The 16452-nt window shown below is 39.2% G+C and overlaps 1 protein-coding gene across 2 annotated transcripts in view; it reads left to right on the top strand.

The window, feature by feature from the left end:
- dpysl2b (dihydropyrimidinase like 2b) overlaps window positions 1-16452 on the top strand; it is a 36083-nt gene that overhangs the window by 16420 nt on the left and 3211 nt on the right. For both annotated transcript variants that reach the window (XM_033975982.2, XM_033975983.2), the window contains exons 2-12: window positions 3093-3181; window positions 3583-3767; window positions 6494-6658; window positions 7306-7367; window positions 7447-7527; window positions 8805-8873; window positions 9873-9993; window positions 10879-11035; window positions 11745-11886; window positions 12441-12611; window positions 15615-15794. In XM_033975982.2, the coding sequence (XP_033831873.1) occupies window positions 3093-3181; window positions 3583-3767; window positions 6494-6658; window positions 7306-7367; window positions 7447-7527; window positions 8805-8873; window positions 9873-9993; window positions 10879-11035; window positions 11745-11886; window positions 12441-12611; window positions 15615-15794 (1422 nt within the window). The remainder of the gene's footprint in view (window positions 1-3092; window positions 3182-3582; window positions 3768-6493; window positions 6659-7305; window positions 7368-7446; window positions 7528-8804; window positions 8874-9872; window positions 9994-10878; window positions 11036-11744; window positions 11887-12440; window positions 12612-15614; window positions 15795-16452) is intronic.

The following is a 16452-nucleotide window of genomic DNA, read 5'->3' as shown; positions in this document are numbered from 1 at the left end:
TTTGCATTGGTTTAACAGACACTGAAAGAGCACTAGTGCCAAAGCGTTGGCGCACTGCTGTGGTCATGTGATAATGACAACGGGGACACTCTTCTGTGGTGAAGGGCACATTTAGGGCAGGTGTTGGATGAGTTTGGGACTAGCCTTTAGACCCCTTCATAACCTCAGGACAGGCACTCCTTCAGACGACAACTGCAAAGCATTTCCCAAGCGGCGTGGTCAGCACTGCGGCTAATGTAACGTGTGTGTGAGCCTATCATAGTTTTAAAAATAGGTCATTACAAAAGGCCGCACAGGAAATGGCTGGCTGCAGTATGTCAGGATTGTGTTATTGCCTGGAGCTGTGGCTGTCAGCAGACTCACACTAAAACTACTTTTCATGACACCACCATGGAACCCATCCATAAAAGGCTGGGATCACATCCACCTTTTTATCTTGGAAAGCCCCAAAATGGTAGTGAATAGCAACAGATAAACAGAGACTGTGCATAAGAATATAACTGCATAACAAGGTTTCTCTATAGTTGCCAGTACTTTTGTTTTGGTCAGAAAAAGCCATTTAGATCATGCATAGTTATGGATGTGGTTGGTCTGTCAGTGTTGGACCTGTATCTTGCTGAACTGTGTTGTTTCTGTGTGGAGTTCAAAGCCAGATGTCTTGCTCATAAGATCTGGGAAAAGGTGTACACAAAGTAGTCGGTTTATACTTCAAACTGTGTTCAACGCAGACTAGTGTCCTAAGAATCTTTTATTAGGATGATTTACTATTACATTTGTCAGCTCAGGAGTTTGTTTCCAAGCCAAATTCCATTTGCTGTCCATAAAATACTTGTAGACAAACCAATCACTGCACGTTTTGGTCTGCAGTACTTTGATCCAAAATCATTTTTTGCACAACTTGCACGTCGACAGCACAGCAGCGCAGCAAGACGTCTGATTGGTAGTAGATGCACAACTGAGCTTTCAGATTGTTTTTTCATGAACATGTCTGCATTGATTTGACACTTAAGTAAAAAAAAAAAATTATGCCTTACATCTATTGGCCACTTACTCAGCCCCAAGCAGCAACTAAGTACATGCTGGGAGATTGTATATGGAATGACACTGTAAAAACAAGTAAAACTTTAGTTATTTGGAGAAATTACTCATTCTGTAAGCCACGCTTTGTTGTTATGTGTGAGGGTAAGTCAGGTTACTCAAACCATATCCCTTATGCCTTAACTATGTCTAATACAATCCAGTACAGTAGTAAGTGAGGAGGGAGGGGCTCATGGTGACAGCCGTGGGCTGAGTTTTAGCCCAAAGCAGCCTTCAGTCTATACAGAGCCCCCTTTGTTTGTAAGACGCCCATACTTGTGACCAGATCTGCCACTCCCTCTGTGGACCAGGGACTGTCCCCACTGAGGGAGTGAAAGGCGGGGGTGCACTGGGAGACAGCAGGGGTGCAGTGGGAGGTAGGATCCCCCCACCCCCTCCTCTCTTTCTGTGAATGATTGATTACACAGCTCTGATTGGTGCTTAGTCCTGTCCATTTGAGGGGATTCGGGGTGAAGGAGGAGGGCTCTCATTGTTCTCTAATTGAATTCATGAAGGCCTGGTAATGTTTCAGCGTCTGTGAAATGGGCTGAGTGCTGCTGCTTATCTTTCCCAAACATGGTGGAAAAATCTGAGGTATTTCCCAAGCTCTATTAAGCATCTTACTTCATAACCGTTAGGTTGGTGTCAATAGAAAACTAGTAACGGCCAACATGACAACATGTCACTGGTGTCACAATGCAAAAATTTGAACTATTTAAATACAAAGGAAAATGCTTGACGCTCACTACTCAGTACATTACAATACAGTACAATTTCACTGCAACAACTACGGCAAAAACAGCCTTTGTTGGCAATAGAATGTAATTCAACAGGCAATCCAAGATTAAATCAGAACCAACACATTAAAATAAAGGTGCACAATGAATGTTCCACAGTATGGCATTAAACTTATCTGTTTCCATGGAGACTCCACCAGATGCTAGATCAATGGAGAGGTAACACCCATAATGACATAATTGCTTGATAAGTATGTTAAATGCCATACTGAGGAACATTTCTAGCAAAGCAAAAACATCTTTAGGAAGTTCATGAAGTTCATGAATTTGGATTTTGTGTTATGGAGCGCAGCAATATGGGATTCATTAAGTGGTTTCCAATAGGTTAGTGATTCCTTAAACTGACTAATTCCTTCATGACGCCATAAGTCTGGTTACTGCTCCTGTATTCAAATTATTCTTCAGTCAGAACTACTACAGTGGTTGACACCAACACAAATCCTCTAAAGAATATGTCTGTCTAACATAACAAAATCACCCCAAAATCACTTCTTCTCTAATAACCTTTCTATTCTTTCCAAACACAGCCATCATTGAAACCCTAGTCCGATCCAAACATTACATGTAACTGAACTCATCTGTTTGTGAAAGCCTGCCAGAGCAGCCATGTGGTTCTCATCATACACACAGTCTGAGAACAGTACAGGTTAACTATTCAGTCTGCCTTTTGCATTAAAGACACTAACATCTATCACCCAAATGTAATCAGATCAAATTAATAGAGCTGTAGGAACTTTTAGTCGACTAAAGACGTGTCATGCCGATCAATAAGTCGATTAAAAAGGAGGCGTGGTAAAAGCTCTCAAAGCGGTTATGTATCGCTATGTGCCTGAACCAAACTGCACTCACAAGACTGCACCTGCACAGTGCATGCAAAAACAACTATTTATGCAGAAAAAAAGTACAAGGAAACAATATATTCATACAAAAACAGATTTAACTTGTGAATTCTGAGTTTAATCCGCCTGTTTATTAATGCCAGAAAGTACCAGATCTTCAGCTAACTCACTCACACTCTTAACTTTCTGCTGTTGTCCCATATGAATCCTTATAATCTAAATAAAATAATTAGTTCACTAATACATATTTTGGTCCGCTAAGACTTCAGGGCCAACAGCCTTACAAATAAGATGGTAAAAGTGTAAATGTAGAGCCTGTAAAGCTTGTATATGTTTGAACAGTGACTTTTGGTAACAGTTTGTTCATTTTGTCTTCCAGAGCGATCGTCTTCTGATCAAAGGGGCCAAGATTGTGAATGATGACCAGTCGTTCTGTGCTGATATTTACATGGAAGATGGAGTCATCAAGTGAGTGCTAGGTTCAAAATGACTACAACAACAACAAGTCCCGCTGTCCCATAAAAACCACACTTTATTAAATGAAAGTGAATTGATATGGTCTTAAAATCATTCTTGATTCTAGGATGCTTTTAAATCTAGGGTCTGACCAGTATGGATTAAGTAAGAATAGACATATTTTAAACAAGAGCAATATACAGCTAAAATATGGCTTTATTGTTTTATTATATGTCCCAGAAAAAATTTTTGGGCCACAGTGGCAAGTCTGGATATCAGTATCGGCTCAAAAAAATCGACATTGCACCATCCCTAAAATCAGACTGTAATAAAATCCAATTCTTTATAGTAATATGTTTTTAATCTTTAAAACATATGATTTTTTTTTTAAACTTTGACATTTTTCATCTCAGACAAATTGGAGAAAACCTGATAGTACCCGGCGGGGTGAAGACCATCGATGCTCACGGGCGTATGCTGATGCCCGGAGGCATCGACGTGCATACCCGCTTCCAGATGCCAGACCGGGGCATGACTTCTGCTGACGACTTCTACCAGGGAACCAAGGCCGCACTGGCAGGAGGCACCACCATGATCAGTGAGTCTATACACAGAATAGAGGGTTCAGAGGACTAAACCAGGACCAAGTCAGGACTGCTACCAGGGAACCAAGGCCACGTTGGCAGTAGAGACCACCATGATGATGGCTACAGACAAACTTGCCCCCTTTCCCCTTTTTCTAAAGTTTTATATATCTGTATCATATATCATAGTAGTCTTAGATGACTAAACTGCAACTGTATCAGAACCAAACTAGTACACAGCCGGGTCTTCACCCAAACGTGATTTAGATAGATATTGGTCCATATTTTGGTCTTGTATTAACATGATGGAGCTCAGGATTGTAAATCCCTGTGCACTTGAGTGAATCCTACTACATTATACAATGCTGATAGACTCTTCAGAGCTGAGTAGGTCTAATTCTGTTGGTTTAAACAAGACCAGGAAATGAGCCAGATCTAAACCATCCATCTGCTGAGGACTGAGTCAGGACCAGGGCCCAAGCCAAGAGGAGAAAGCATTAGACCTGAGAGCACTGGAGGAGAGTATACTCATGGAAACAAGTCTTCTGCTGTCAGTATGTGCCGATACGTCTACAATATCATACCGGTGATCACACTCCCTTTTCATCACATAACAAGCTACTGAAGTGATGTCATACAACCATGGATTGAGCCATTATATTTGAGAACAGAGACTATGGATTGCACAAAGGCACGCTCGGATTTTGATTAATAGGAACCATATTTTGAGACAAGAAATGCTTGATGCTCATTGCCAATTATATTTTTTCTGCACATAGTAACAGTAGTTTAATGAACAAGCTTATACTGGTACTAGTTCTGATATCCAGGGTCATTATAAAACTTTTCAGGGAGAAAGGTTTTTTTTTTTTTTTTGTACAGCTGTAATTAGCAATGCAATTGCAATGCAATTAGCAAATCAGAAACACTGCAATTTTTGAAACTCAACAATCAACAAACTATCCTGTATAAAATGCATAAAAAGTGTAACCCTGTAGTTTAGATCTGTATAGATCATGTTCTGAAATGTGATTCTTGTATTAGTTAATATTTTAGTTTAGTTATTACTTGTATTAGTAATATATATATATTTTTTTCAATTCTTCTGAACTCGTTTTAATTGTGAAGTGTTTTTTCACAAATTGCTCATCCCTACTTTTTCTGTAATTTCTTCACTGCCAATACCTTTTCAGCTGAGTATCTAGTTTAGTTTTACTACTAGTTTTAATACTAGTTTAGGTGTCAGCTACTGTCTGGGAATCCATTTTTGACAACCCTATTTGCAATGCACATTCTCCATTCTCCTATATCCGTTGCCTTTGCCTTGTCTAAGTTGTGTAGAATTACCTCAAGCAATCAGTCATACCATTAACTCTTGTGTATCTGGATTGGTCACATGTGCTAGACTACACTTAAACCATAGACTCTATAATAGAAGTGAACGAGGGAGTGTGACGCCACCCGTAGCTTTTGGTTGCAACCAAATTAAGCTCATCCGGAGCGAGGGTGTTGCCCCTTCTCCCTCTCACCACTTAGGCAGGGGGCGGATGCTTGGCAACACGGCTTTCAATCAGCCTGTTGCTAACACTAGCGCGAGCGACCTCAGGGAAAGCGGGCACCGGATTGGTCTGTTATTAAAGTTCATATCTTGATTTAGGGTCAAAATAAAACCCCGGGATCATGTAGAGCGGGTTAATACGCACATTTTAAGACCAAAATAATGAGGCTCACAACAGCGGTTACAGAGAGAGGAGGGATGTTTTTTCAATAGAAAGTGAATTGCAGCTAGCGCTTGAGGAGCCAGTGGGATAGCTATGTCCATTTATATATAGAATCTATGACTTAAACCTTAAGATAACCTATGTAACTTTTCTGGTAGAGGCTCTGTCACCATGGAGATGTTATTTCTTTGCCTGGAATGTTTGCCAATATGACATTAAACATATTTTTTTCAATGGAGACAAGTCAGGGATTCCAACAGGCCAAGTCGCATGTGAGAGGTGGCTCCTCTCTAACAAGAATATATGTACAATCGGTATTTTTAACCAGTTGAAGCACCCAAAATGATATGAATGCTTAATAAGTTTTATGTCATATGGTGGAACGTTCCAGGCAAAGCAATAACATTTCCATGGAGACAACCTTGTAGCTGTCCACCAGTGCATCTTTCACAAGCACTGTTTCCTCAAAGCTTCCATGTAATTTGTCAGAAATTAGATTCAAAGCACATGTTGTATTAAATGAGCTCCATGACACTGCGCTTAGGTCATGTTGGAGTCACAGGAGCCAAGTAAAGTGCTCTCCCCCTCACAATTACCCCCCTGCAGCAGGCTGTGTGGCCTGAGTCAGCAGCCCCTCCCTCAATCGTTCCGCTGCACTCACACACACACACACACACACACACACACACACACACACACACACATTATGTTTCCATGCTTTGTGGGGACATCAGTTTGACTTACATTCATTCCTGGACACTGACTGAAATCTACCACCAAACTATCTGATTAGAGTCAATGTGATGAGTTTTCTTCTCATTTGTACTTTTTCAGTGTTTCAAGTTATTATTAGATGTATTTATTATTATTTCAAATTTTTTAACATAGAGTTCACTCATACTATCTGAGCAGATACTTATAAGCTTTTCTTCCACATTTAAAGCTCAGAGTGCAGGTGACAGCGCCCTCTGCTGTCAGCTATGGTCTGTTCCTCACATGTGCTGTGTGCTTGTGTGCAGTTGACCACGTGGTTCCAGAGCCTGGGGCCTCTCTGCTGTCGGCCTTTGAGCAGTGGAGGGAGTGGGCGGACAGTAAGTCGTGCTGTGACTACTCTCTGCACATGGACATCACCGAGTGGCATCGGGGCCTGCAGGATGAGATGGAGAGTCTGGTCAAGGATCATGGTAAAAGCCCACGCACTCCACACCGCTCCAGGATTCAGATGTGGGAGCGCTTCAGTACAATATCAACTTTTAACTTGGATTTTTGTTGATATGGCTGGATAGGGAAGAGTACTGGGGTGGTAATTATGTATTGTCTACTCTAAATCACCAAATCAAGTAATTACTGTGCAGCTAGGATTTTCAAAATCTTTGAGACTACTTTGCAGATGGAATGTTGCAAAGTCTCAAAACAGTAAAACAAGAAAATCAAAGTATTAAATAAACCATTGAAGTTATAGCTAATACCTCTGTCTTGTTATAATTTGTCAAAAAGTAAGTCAAAGTAAGCTAAACCAACTGACGATTTTGCATTTACACTAGGACCAGGAATTGATAAAAAAAATAACACATTTTTGATGCAGCGCTGTATAGATGATAGTAGTAAGATATTACATATAAACTGTCAAACACATGGGTTGCTCTGTAGAGTTACAAAGCAAAACAGCACAATTTCTTTCCTTTATGTCCCACTGTTATCGGGAAAGACACATGAAACAGAAAACATCACTTTATCGCTCTCGTTGTTATATTAGTATTATATTCATCGTAAAAGGTATTACACTGAACAGGACAAACCATAATAATCGTTTGTGTATGTTCTCTGACAGGTGTGAACTCATTCCTGGTGTATCTGGTTTACAAGGACCTCTTTCAGCTCTCAGACTCTCAGGTGCCTTTTAACTGTCAAATTATCAACATAACCACGAGAAAAGAATTAATTAACCGCTCTGTTCCATGTGTTTGTGCAGGTCTACGAGGTGTTCAGTGTAATCCGGGACCTGGGGGCTGTAGCACAGGTTCATGCAGAAAACGGGGACATAGTAGCAGAGGTGAGGACTTCCCACAAAGCATCACTATTATTATTATTTATCTCTCTGTGTCGGCTCCTGCTCTCCACACGGAACGTAAACTATAACTGTTTTTGGTCAACTGTGTGCACACATTTGTCAACCCTGTCAGAAGTTTAGAATACTAGTTAGTTTCAGATGGATAATATTTACACTTGTTTATACTACACTAGTGTTTCATTCAGCAGTGCGTGGGGTCAAAGGATCAGTGTGTGCATAATTTGAACAAGGGGACACTTAAACACACACAGACTAGTGATCAGAGCCATTTGAGGGGCAGTGGGATTGGCTGACGGCGACGGTTAGTTGGGGAGGAGTTTAGTCCCAATTTAACATTATCCTCCAAGTTAGAACTGCTAACTTTGGGAGTACCTGGAGGACTAAAGAGGAGAGTGAGGATGGATGGGGTCTAGGGGATCTATCAGTATAAGCACTTCAGGTACAAGCAGGTATTTGTGATCAGAAACACCTACTGTGTGATGTCACATAGTACTTGAAATTGCAGTGGCCACTGAAGGCAGCACACAATCTGTTTTTGACTTTTTTTTAAACAGAAAGCTGCAAATTTACCTAATTTACACTAAAATTGCCAAAAATAAAAAAATACTACGAACAGTGGATAATACTATTAACCACCATATACACAGTTTAGTAGCAGAAAGGTTTGATTTTGTGTTTAGTTTCATAGTTAGTTTCAGTTATCTTTGGGGTGCCAAAAAAGTCTATGGTATAAAAAACAAATACCCTAAAAATTTCTACACTATACAAAGTTTTACAGAGCTATAGATTGTTATGTAGGCCTAACAAATTGTAGTTTTGCTGTGGCTTTTATGGATTTTTTAAGCAGTTGGGTCTGAATAATGATTAACTGGGGTTCAGAGTGGTATTGTATAAAATTTGGTAAGCGGCTATTTTAAACAGAAACTGCAGGTTACCCTGGACCTGTGAGGTGACAGAAAGAGGGAAAAGCTGAGGTTATTCCAGCTAAAGCCCTGACGATGGCTACAGTAATGTGTGTCAGTGTTATTATTTCTCTGCGCATAGACTAAGCATAGGTATGTCTAAATGTTTTGCTTTGGTTCTGACTTTATCAATATATATGATTATAATGGTGGCTGTTGATTGATGATGTAAAATTATCTTGCCGCCATACACATTTTAAAAGATTTGTTGGTAAATCGTAATCATTTTAACTGTAAAAGTACTATAAATCTTATTGTGTTTTTTCTCAAAATATGATTCCTATTTGTGTTTTGTAGGAGCAGCGTAAGATCCTCTCCCAGGGCATCACTGGACCAGAGGGGCACGTGCTGAGTCGCCCTGAGGAGGTGAGATGCTTCACCGAAAGACTAGAATGTTTTTCCATTTGAGACATTGTCCATTGTTTTGGTTTTTTTTTAGGATGTTGTGATTTAAAGGCCCTGTACCAGATTTTTCCATGTATCTGACCAAAATGTGCCTTTCCCCTGTACAAATTAGTGTTGTCATGATGCTAAAACTCAATTTCGATACTAAGGATAGAATAACGATTCTGTTACCACAGTGATACTAAAAAAACATTATTTAGACAATAGAATATAATTTTCAACATTAAATAATTTGTTCTTTTTATATTATCTTATATCTGTGTAATTCCTTAGTCAGCCAAGTAGGTTCCATAGTGGTCCGTGGGCGTATACTAGTCTATGTGGTCTTATTTTTGTTCTAATACAGCTCAAGATCATTCTAAAGCTATTCATGAAAGGCTCATATTTGCCCTGTGAATGTGACTTTTTAGTATTGATAATGTTCAAATCAGTATCTGGTTTCAATACTAGTTTTAGTATTGATTGGTATCTGATCTTTGATATTTTTGACATCCCTATTACAGATATATTGTATAAGCAGCTCTTGACATAAAAATACGTCCACTGTCTGTTGACTGCATCTAATTAGAAAGTGTTCTATTGTTCAACGATCAGAAAGGTAGCGTTAGCATGCTAGTTGTTTGCTTTACTGCCATGCCAAAAAAAGTGCTTATAAACTCAGCGTGGTGAATAATTAAGATGTTCAGACTGCATAAGGTGAGTGAGTAATAACTTTGGACCAAACTGTTTAAAATGAACTAGTTCTGTTTTCCTGGTAAAAATCTGTTACAGCGCCTGTTACCAAAAACAAAATCATTTGCCAAAGACCTTTAAGCCAATGATATGTTGCTATGGATTCAAAACAGAAATAAAAATTGTGCCTGTTTTGAAGAGTAAAAGGTAGACTTTCTCAGTATGTATTTGTTGAGGTCATGAGAAGACTAGATTCTGGGCAGTATTTGAACGTGATTTGTTGTGCAGGTGGAGGCAGAGGCTGTAAACCGCTCTGTGACCGTGGCCAATCAGACCAACTGTCCTCTGTACGTGACCAAAGTGATGAGCAAGAGCGCCGCCGATGTCATCGCTCAGGCCCGCAAGAAAGGTGAGCTTTGAAAATCTGTGAGGACAGAATAATAATGCTGTTGATTTTGGGGGTATTATCTCCAAAAACACAATTCATTTTAGAACCTCATTTCTCCAGCAACCCAATTTTCATTAATTGCAACTGAATCGAAAACATAATTTCAATGGACACAATTAGCAAATGGCAAAGTCTGTACAAACATGGTCTGAAATGTGATTCTTGTATTAGTTTGTCAGTTCATATTTCATTTTTATTATCAATTCTTGGACGCATTTATAATAAAAACTTTAAACAGAATCCTATTATTAAAACATAAATTGCAAATCCAATTGCAGTGCTACAGAAAAATTGTATTTACATATTTTCCCAAATTCTTCAACCCTTTATTTCTACTTTCCTAAACATTACTGGTTAAATATCTGTTTATTTGTGGGTGTGAGAGATCCTCGTGTAAATAAAAATGTATTTATTTTTGTTATTTTAGTTGTAATGCGATAAGATTTTAGCTGTAGACAGAAGAATAATTGCCTTTTGCGGCTTATTACTGCTTTATTCTGTTATTAATCCCAGTGAACCATTTTAAACCATTAAAAGATCTGAGCTGCAACAAATTATCTTGTATTATTGTTTTTGTATCAGTAGCAAAAAAATAGTTTTAATATTATTGTTTATCATTACATTTCTCTGTAGCAATATATCCTGCTTCAAAATATGTTATCATGACATTCTTTTGTAAATGCTGTGGTTTAAGTTCACTGTGAAATGAGCTGGGATATTTTTATTATGGATGATTTGTTCCTGTCTCTGATATAATGCTGCATATCTGGAAAACGACATATAAATTATTTGCTCTGTCTCCCACCTCTAGTGCACAGATATGAATAACGCTGGTTTTGGCCATAGGTACTGTGGTGTATGGAGAGCCCATCACTGCCAGCCTGGGCACGGACGGCTCTCACTACTGGAGCAAGAACTGGGCCAAAGCTGCTGCCTTCGTCACCTCTCCGCCCCTGAGCCCCGACCCCACCACGCCCGACTATCTCAACTCCCTGCTCTCCTGGTACTTAAACCACACAAACACATACAACCAAATGGTGTCAATTCAGTTCTGAAGCAATTCTTTTTTCCTTTGGATTTTATTAGGCCTACATGCACATTACATTAGTTCATAATTCAGTAAAATAACAGATTCAATCAATTATTATTTAGGCCAAGTTAATCTCATATATGTGTTTATTTGACAATGTACAAAATATAAAAAATTGCACTGTTAATAGCCTATTTGTTGTGGCTGTAGTTCACGCACTGGCTTTCCTTCACTACTTATACCAAAATGTCAAAGTGAACCATGGAGCAAAAGTGATTAAAACAGCGCTAATGTTCTGTTCACCTCTCATCTGTGTGTATTTTTGTGTGTGTGTGTGTGTGTCAGTGCATTCAGTGACAGGCCTCCTCCTCTCACTCCTGTCACTTTAGAGCTCTGGTGCACAGAGAGCTAGGGTCTAGGATGTTTTAATGAAATTGCGGTATAACACATTTTTTAATACTACATGTGGACTCATTCCCAGGTTACTGATGATGTGAAATGTGTGTAAATCCGTAGAGGCAGAGTCGGGTGAATTTTAAGGGGCTTTTTACCATGGTGGAACATTTAACATTGAACATTTGGAATCGACCCATAATCGTGATCCTTTTAAGAAAATATATTTTTCAACGCCCCCGTACTACAGGTGTACATGTCCTTACAGTGGCTCTAATGTGTGTTGTAGTGGAGACCTGCAGGTGACCGGGAGCGCTCACTGTCCCTTTGACACTGCCCAGCGCGCCGTGGGCAAAGACGACTTTACCCTCATCCCAGAAGGAGTCAACGGCACCGAGGAGAGGATGTCCATCATCTGGGACAAGTGTGTGGTACGGACCTCATGTGGCTTTTGGAAAGAATAATTCTGTAACATCTAGCTTGAATTTATTTATTCAACTTTGTACTGCTCAAATCTTATCATATTACATAAAAATGGCTAAAATCTCCGCACTATTGCAAAGAAATTGTAGACTTGATACAATTTCAAATTATATCGTCCAACATATGAAAGCTGGAACAATAAATTTATATTGTAATTAGACTTGGATCTAAGATGCAAGCCCAAGGACGCAGGTTTTTCTAGGTTTTTTAGTGCAATAAAAACAACCAAAATGAAAAAATATATATTTGAATCTATTTTGGGGCAAAATAGTTACATACTGTGGCTTTAAAACAAAAACTAAAAAATCTAATCGTCGTCCATTTTATTAGGTTTAGTTCAGTTTATATGAGTCAAAAAAATGTCTATACCTTTATTCAACAAAAATATTAACTTTTAGTTATAATTGTAGTCTCTCAAAATATCTGTAATTTTAGACATCATTTTATTAAACTATGACATTATACTGTATTTTAGATATCAAAATTCAATCATCTTCTTCAGGTGACGGGTAAAATGGATGAGAATCAGTTTGTGGCTGTGACAAGTACCAACGCTGCCAAGATCTTTAACCTGTACCCCCGAAAAGGACGTATCGCTGTGGGCTCCGACGCAGACCTGGTGCTGTGGGACCCCGACGTCACCAAGATCATCTCTGCGAAGAGCCACAACTCGGTAACTGACTCATGTTTACACTTTAATGGCCCTCTGTGGTCATGTGGCATTGTACAGAATGTGAGGAAGAAAGAGTTGCCTGTCTCGTTTTCAATGGTTTTAAGTTAAGGTCTAAAGTTATTCATTTCTTAATGCATTCTTATCATCCTAATTATCCATAATGGTGAGTTAGTAGCATGCTAACAACACACTTTCTGGTTTGTGGAAGATAAAACGCTTAATAATTAGATGCAGAGATTTTGACCCTAAGAGCTGCTTTTACAGTTTACCCCACCACTACCTCTTTTGTCAGTCTACCCCAGGGCAGCTGTGTATTTATTCCCAGTGGATGTTACATTGTTAAAAGTTGAAGTTGTGTCACTGCTATCACATTTGAGTTACCTCACAAAAAGCCCCCTACAAATGAAGAGATGTGTTGAGGTGGAGATTTTGTGTTTGTTTTGGGTCCACATTTCTGTCTGTTGAGCTGTTTCTGTGTCTGCTGCTGCTGCTGCTTCATCTTTGAGGCTCGTACAGACACAGTGATCTCATCTGTGAAATGCTCCTGAGAGCTACAAATCAAACCCGTGTTCCCCCAGACCTCTCTGTCTTCAGTCCAAGTGTGACGAGCAGCCATGTTGTTGTGTTCTCTTCTGAGGAGGTGCTGATGGGAAATATTGATGGGGAAAGTGGAGAGTGAGTGAGTGTCCAGTGCTGTTTCTGGCCACATGAGCTCAGCTTCTGCTCCAGCGGTTTTATTAAGAGCTCCAGCTGTGGTCAAGAGGCAGTTTGACCACACCCATTGAGTAGAACTAAATTTTCTTGTATTTTTCATGTACTTACAAGTCTTGTGGTCAAAAAAGTTTCAGTGGTAGTATCTGGACTATGTTTTAGAAATAAAAATAATGCTACATTTTGTGCACTAAGTATTATACAACCTTTTTTAAACTACTTTTTACACCTTAGATTTGTTATTTCCTGTTGTATAAATTAAAATAATGTGTTTGTTTGGTCTTAGTTATTGTAAAATGTCTATATACAAATTGCCAACATGGGCACAAGGCCTGTATGTGGTTGTGCACTGAGGAGTGAAGCAGTGTAATACTAGCTGCAGTTTGTTTGGGCTTGCTACAAAGGTGCTAAATTGTGGTGGATTTGAAAAGATGGGAACAACTGGTAAAAGTGTATGATGGACTTTAAAAACAAGGAGGAGCTTTATGTAATAGCACTTGCTGATGTGTAGCAGTGAAAGTGTTTTGAGCATACAGTATTGTGGGGAAGCTGGCCCGAAGTGGTCGAAGTAGGAGACAGACTCAAAAAAAGTCCAATTTTACCAGATTTATTTGCAGCATTGTGGTACACCGTGGACAAAAAAATAATACATATTTACAAAAAATTAACTGTGATCAACATAACAAAGCAACAGAACTTAAACAACTAAGGAGAAAATCCACGTGTACCCTGGCTACACTGATGTCTCTCTCGAATGTCCAATTAGTCCTGCTTAAATACCCTCCTGTACAGGAAGCACTGGTATACACCATATCCTTCACAGGTGCTGTGGGTAAAACATTAGCTGTATCTTATATTAAAACCATCTCTCAGGGCCCAAGTCCCTTAACTAAATAGTGTTTAACAAAATAACTATAAACACTTAAAACATTGAAACAAAATAAATAAGACATTGACACAAAGAAATAAACAAACTTAAACCAGTTTGGTCTGGCCCACGACCACACCCAAGCTATAAAAATGGCCGACATAGGGCACGCCCCCTCTTTGTCTGGACCATGTCGAGCTTCACGTAAGTGGATTGCCTTATTAACCCGAATTGACACAATAACTGAATTAACTGCATTTAACCAAATAAAATATTTTGAAACTAACAAGTGTGTGTGGAGATTAACCTAACTGAAAAACTAAACAAAACAAACTCGGGATAGTTCTATCTAGTTTTGTATTGGACAATTATTGAAAATGAACATACAGGTGAACAAACAAAGTGATGGTATTAAAAGGGATAAAGGCCCACTTTGTCACAAGTATATTGAAGAATTAATGGTCCTGGACATGATTTTTTTCCATATATTTGGGCAAATTATGTCTTATCCTAGTAAAAATATATTGTATAAGTAGCATAGAATTAGAACAGGTTTTGTTACAAGAGATTAGCATGCTGTTTGTTAGCTTTACCGTGACAGCAAAACTCTGCACTGGTCTGAGTGTAGTTAAAAGCACATATAAAGATGTTTGTAATCGTAAGTGAAGAATAACTGAACCACTGCAAGGCGTTCTGCAGATCTAGTTCTGTTTTTCATGTTTTTGAGATGGTAAAAATCTGGTGTAGTGCATTTAATTTAATGACTAAGACACAGAACACTGCCTACATTGTTCTATATACTTTTTATTGCTCCATCCAGAAGCACCTGTCCATATGAAATGTCTGTGTGAAAGTGAGCCTCATCTTACACTACCCTGGACTTGTGTATTGCTCTTGACCTGGCAGTGTTTCCCAGTGGAGGGAGCGAGTGGTCATAAATAAGTCCAGACTGCACATGTGCTGTGGAGGCTGACATCATGTGAACACTGAACACGCTGTTGTGTCGATGTCATGGCAACCACCACTGTTAAAAAAGAACCAAAGCATCAAAGTCTTTCATCACGTGTTCATGTTTCTTCAAAGCGGCAAATGGACATCTTCCAACATGGGAATTTGACAGCATGGTTGTGCCACAGAGACAGATTATAGCAACTTGATACTTGTTCAAATGAAAATCTACTTTCAATACTAATTTCAATCATAGTTACTACGTGTATATTGATTCAGAAAAAACAACAACATTCTCAAAGTTAAAGTATCTGTAATTCTGTATGTATTTTGTGCTTTTAATGTTTTAAAAAGTTACTACAATCGCAACTGAACCTGGGTTGCCACTGCCTTAAAATGCAGATAGAGGACCACACACAGTTTACATTCATATACCAACATGAGTACTGACTCTCACTCTCATCCTTTTTGTGCAGACGGTGGAGTACAACATCTTTGAGGGTACAGAGGTGCGTGGGGGCCCCCTGGTGGTCATCAGTCAGGGTAAGATCGTCCTGGAGGAGGGGACTCTGCACGTGACGGAGGGCTGTGGCCGCTATATCCCCCGCAAACCCTTCCCCGACTACGTTTACAAGAGGATCAAGGCTCGCAGCAGGGTACAAAACTATCACACTAGTCTTATTGATATAGGACAAGTCAACTGTAAGGGTTTTTCTACAGTCTACTCTGGGATCAATATTGACTCACTAGTTAACACAAAAAGTGGGACTAAACTCCACCTACAAGCACATTTCAAATATGTGCTAAACTGGGCAGTGGTCTCACAAGTGTCCACACTTCAAACTCCGCCCCCGCAATTAAGTGTTTGTAATCAGAAACACCTGGCTGTAATCAGGGCAGTTCTGTGTGATGTCATATAGTACTTGAAATTGCAGTGGCCATTGGAGGCAGGAGACAAACGGTTACCTTGATATTACTTTATGCAATGAAGGAAGCTTTTTGCCATGTAGTCTTACCTCAGGATGACCACATATAGTAGTTTTGTTATGTCCTTATGGCAGTTTGATAAATTAAAGGTGAAACTTTCCTAGTGGAGAGTATGACACCAGCTTCTCTTCATGGATATGTTTTTGCATTACCTGGAGAGTTAAACAATATGACATTAGGGTGTGTAGCATTTATTTCATTGCGTTTGTATTGCTAAAAAAATCCTTGAAAAACATGAATTATTGCTGTGAGTTAGTTTGCCTTTGCCCTTGACACCTGCTTTCTAAGTTTAATGCCATACAGTGGAACATTCTTAGCAAAATAAGA

Source organism: Periophthalmus magnuspinnatus, chromosome 12 (genome assembly GCF_009829125.3).
Source record: "Periophthalmus magnuspinnatus isolate fPerMag1 chromosome 12, fPerMag1.2.pri, whole genome shotgun sequence".
In the NCBI taxonomy this organism is placed as follows: domain Eukaryota; kingdom Metazoa; phylum Chordata; class Actinopteri; order Gobiiformes; family Gobiidae; genus Periophthalmus; species Periophthalmus magnuspinnatus.
The sequence above is the reverse complement of the archived record's forward strand: the minus strand, read 5'-3'. Positions and strand labels throughout refer to the sequence as shown.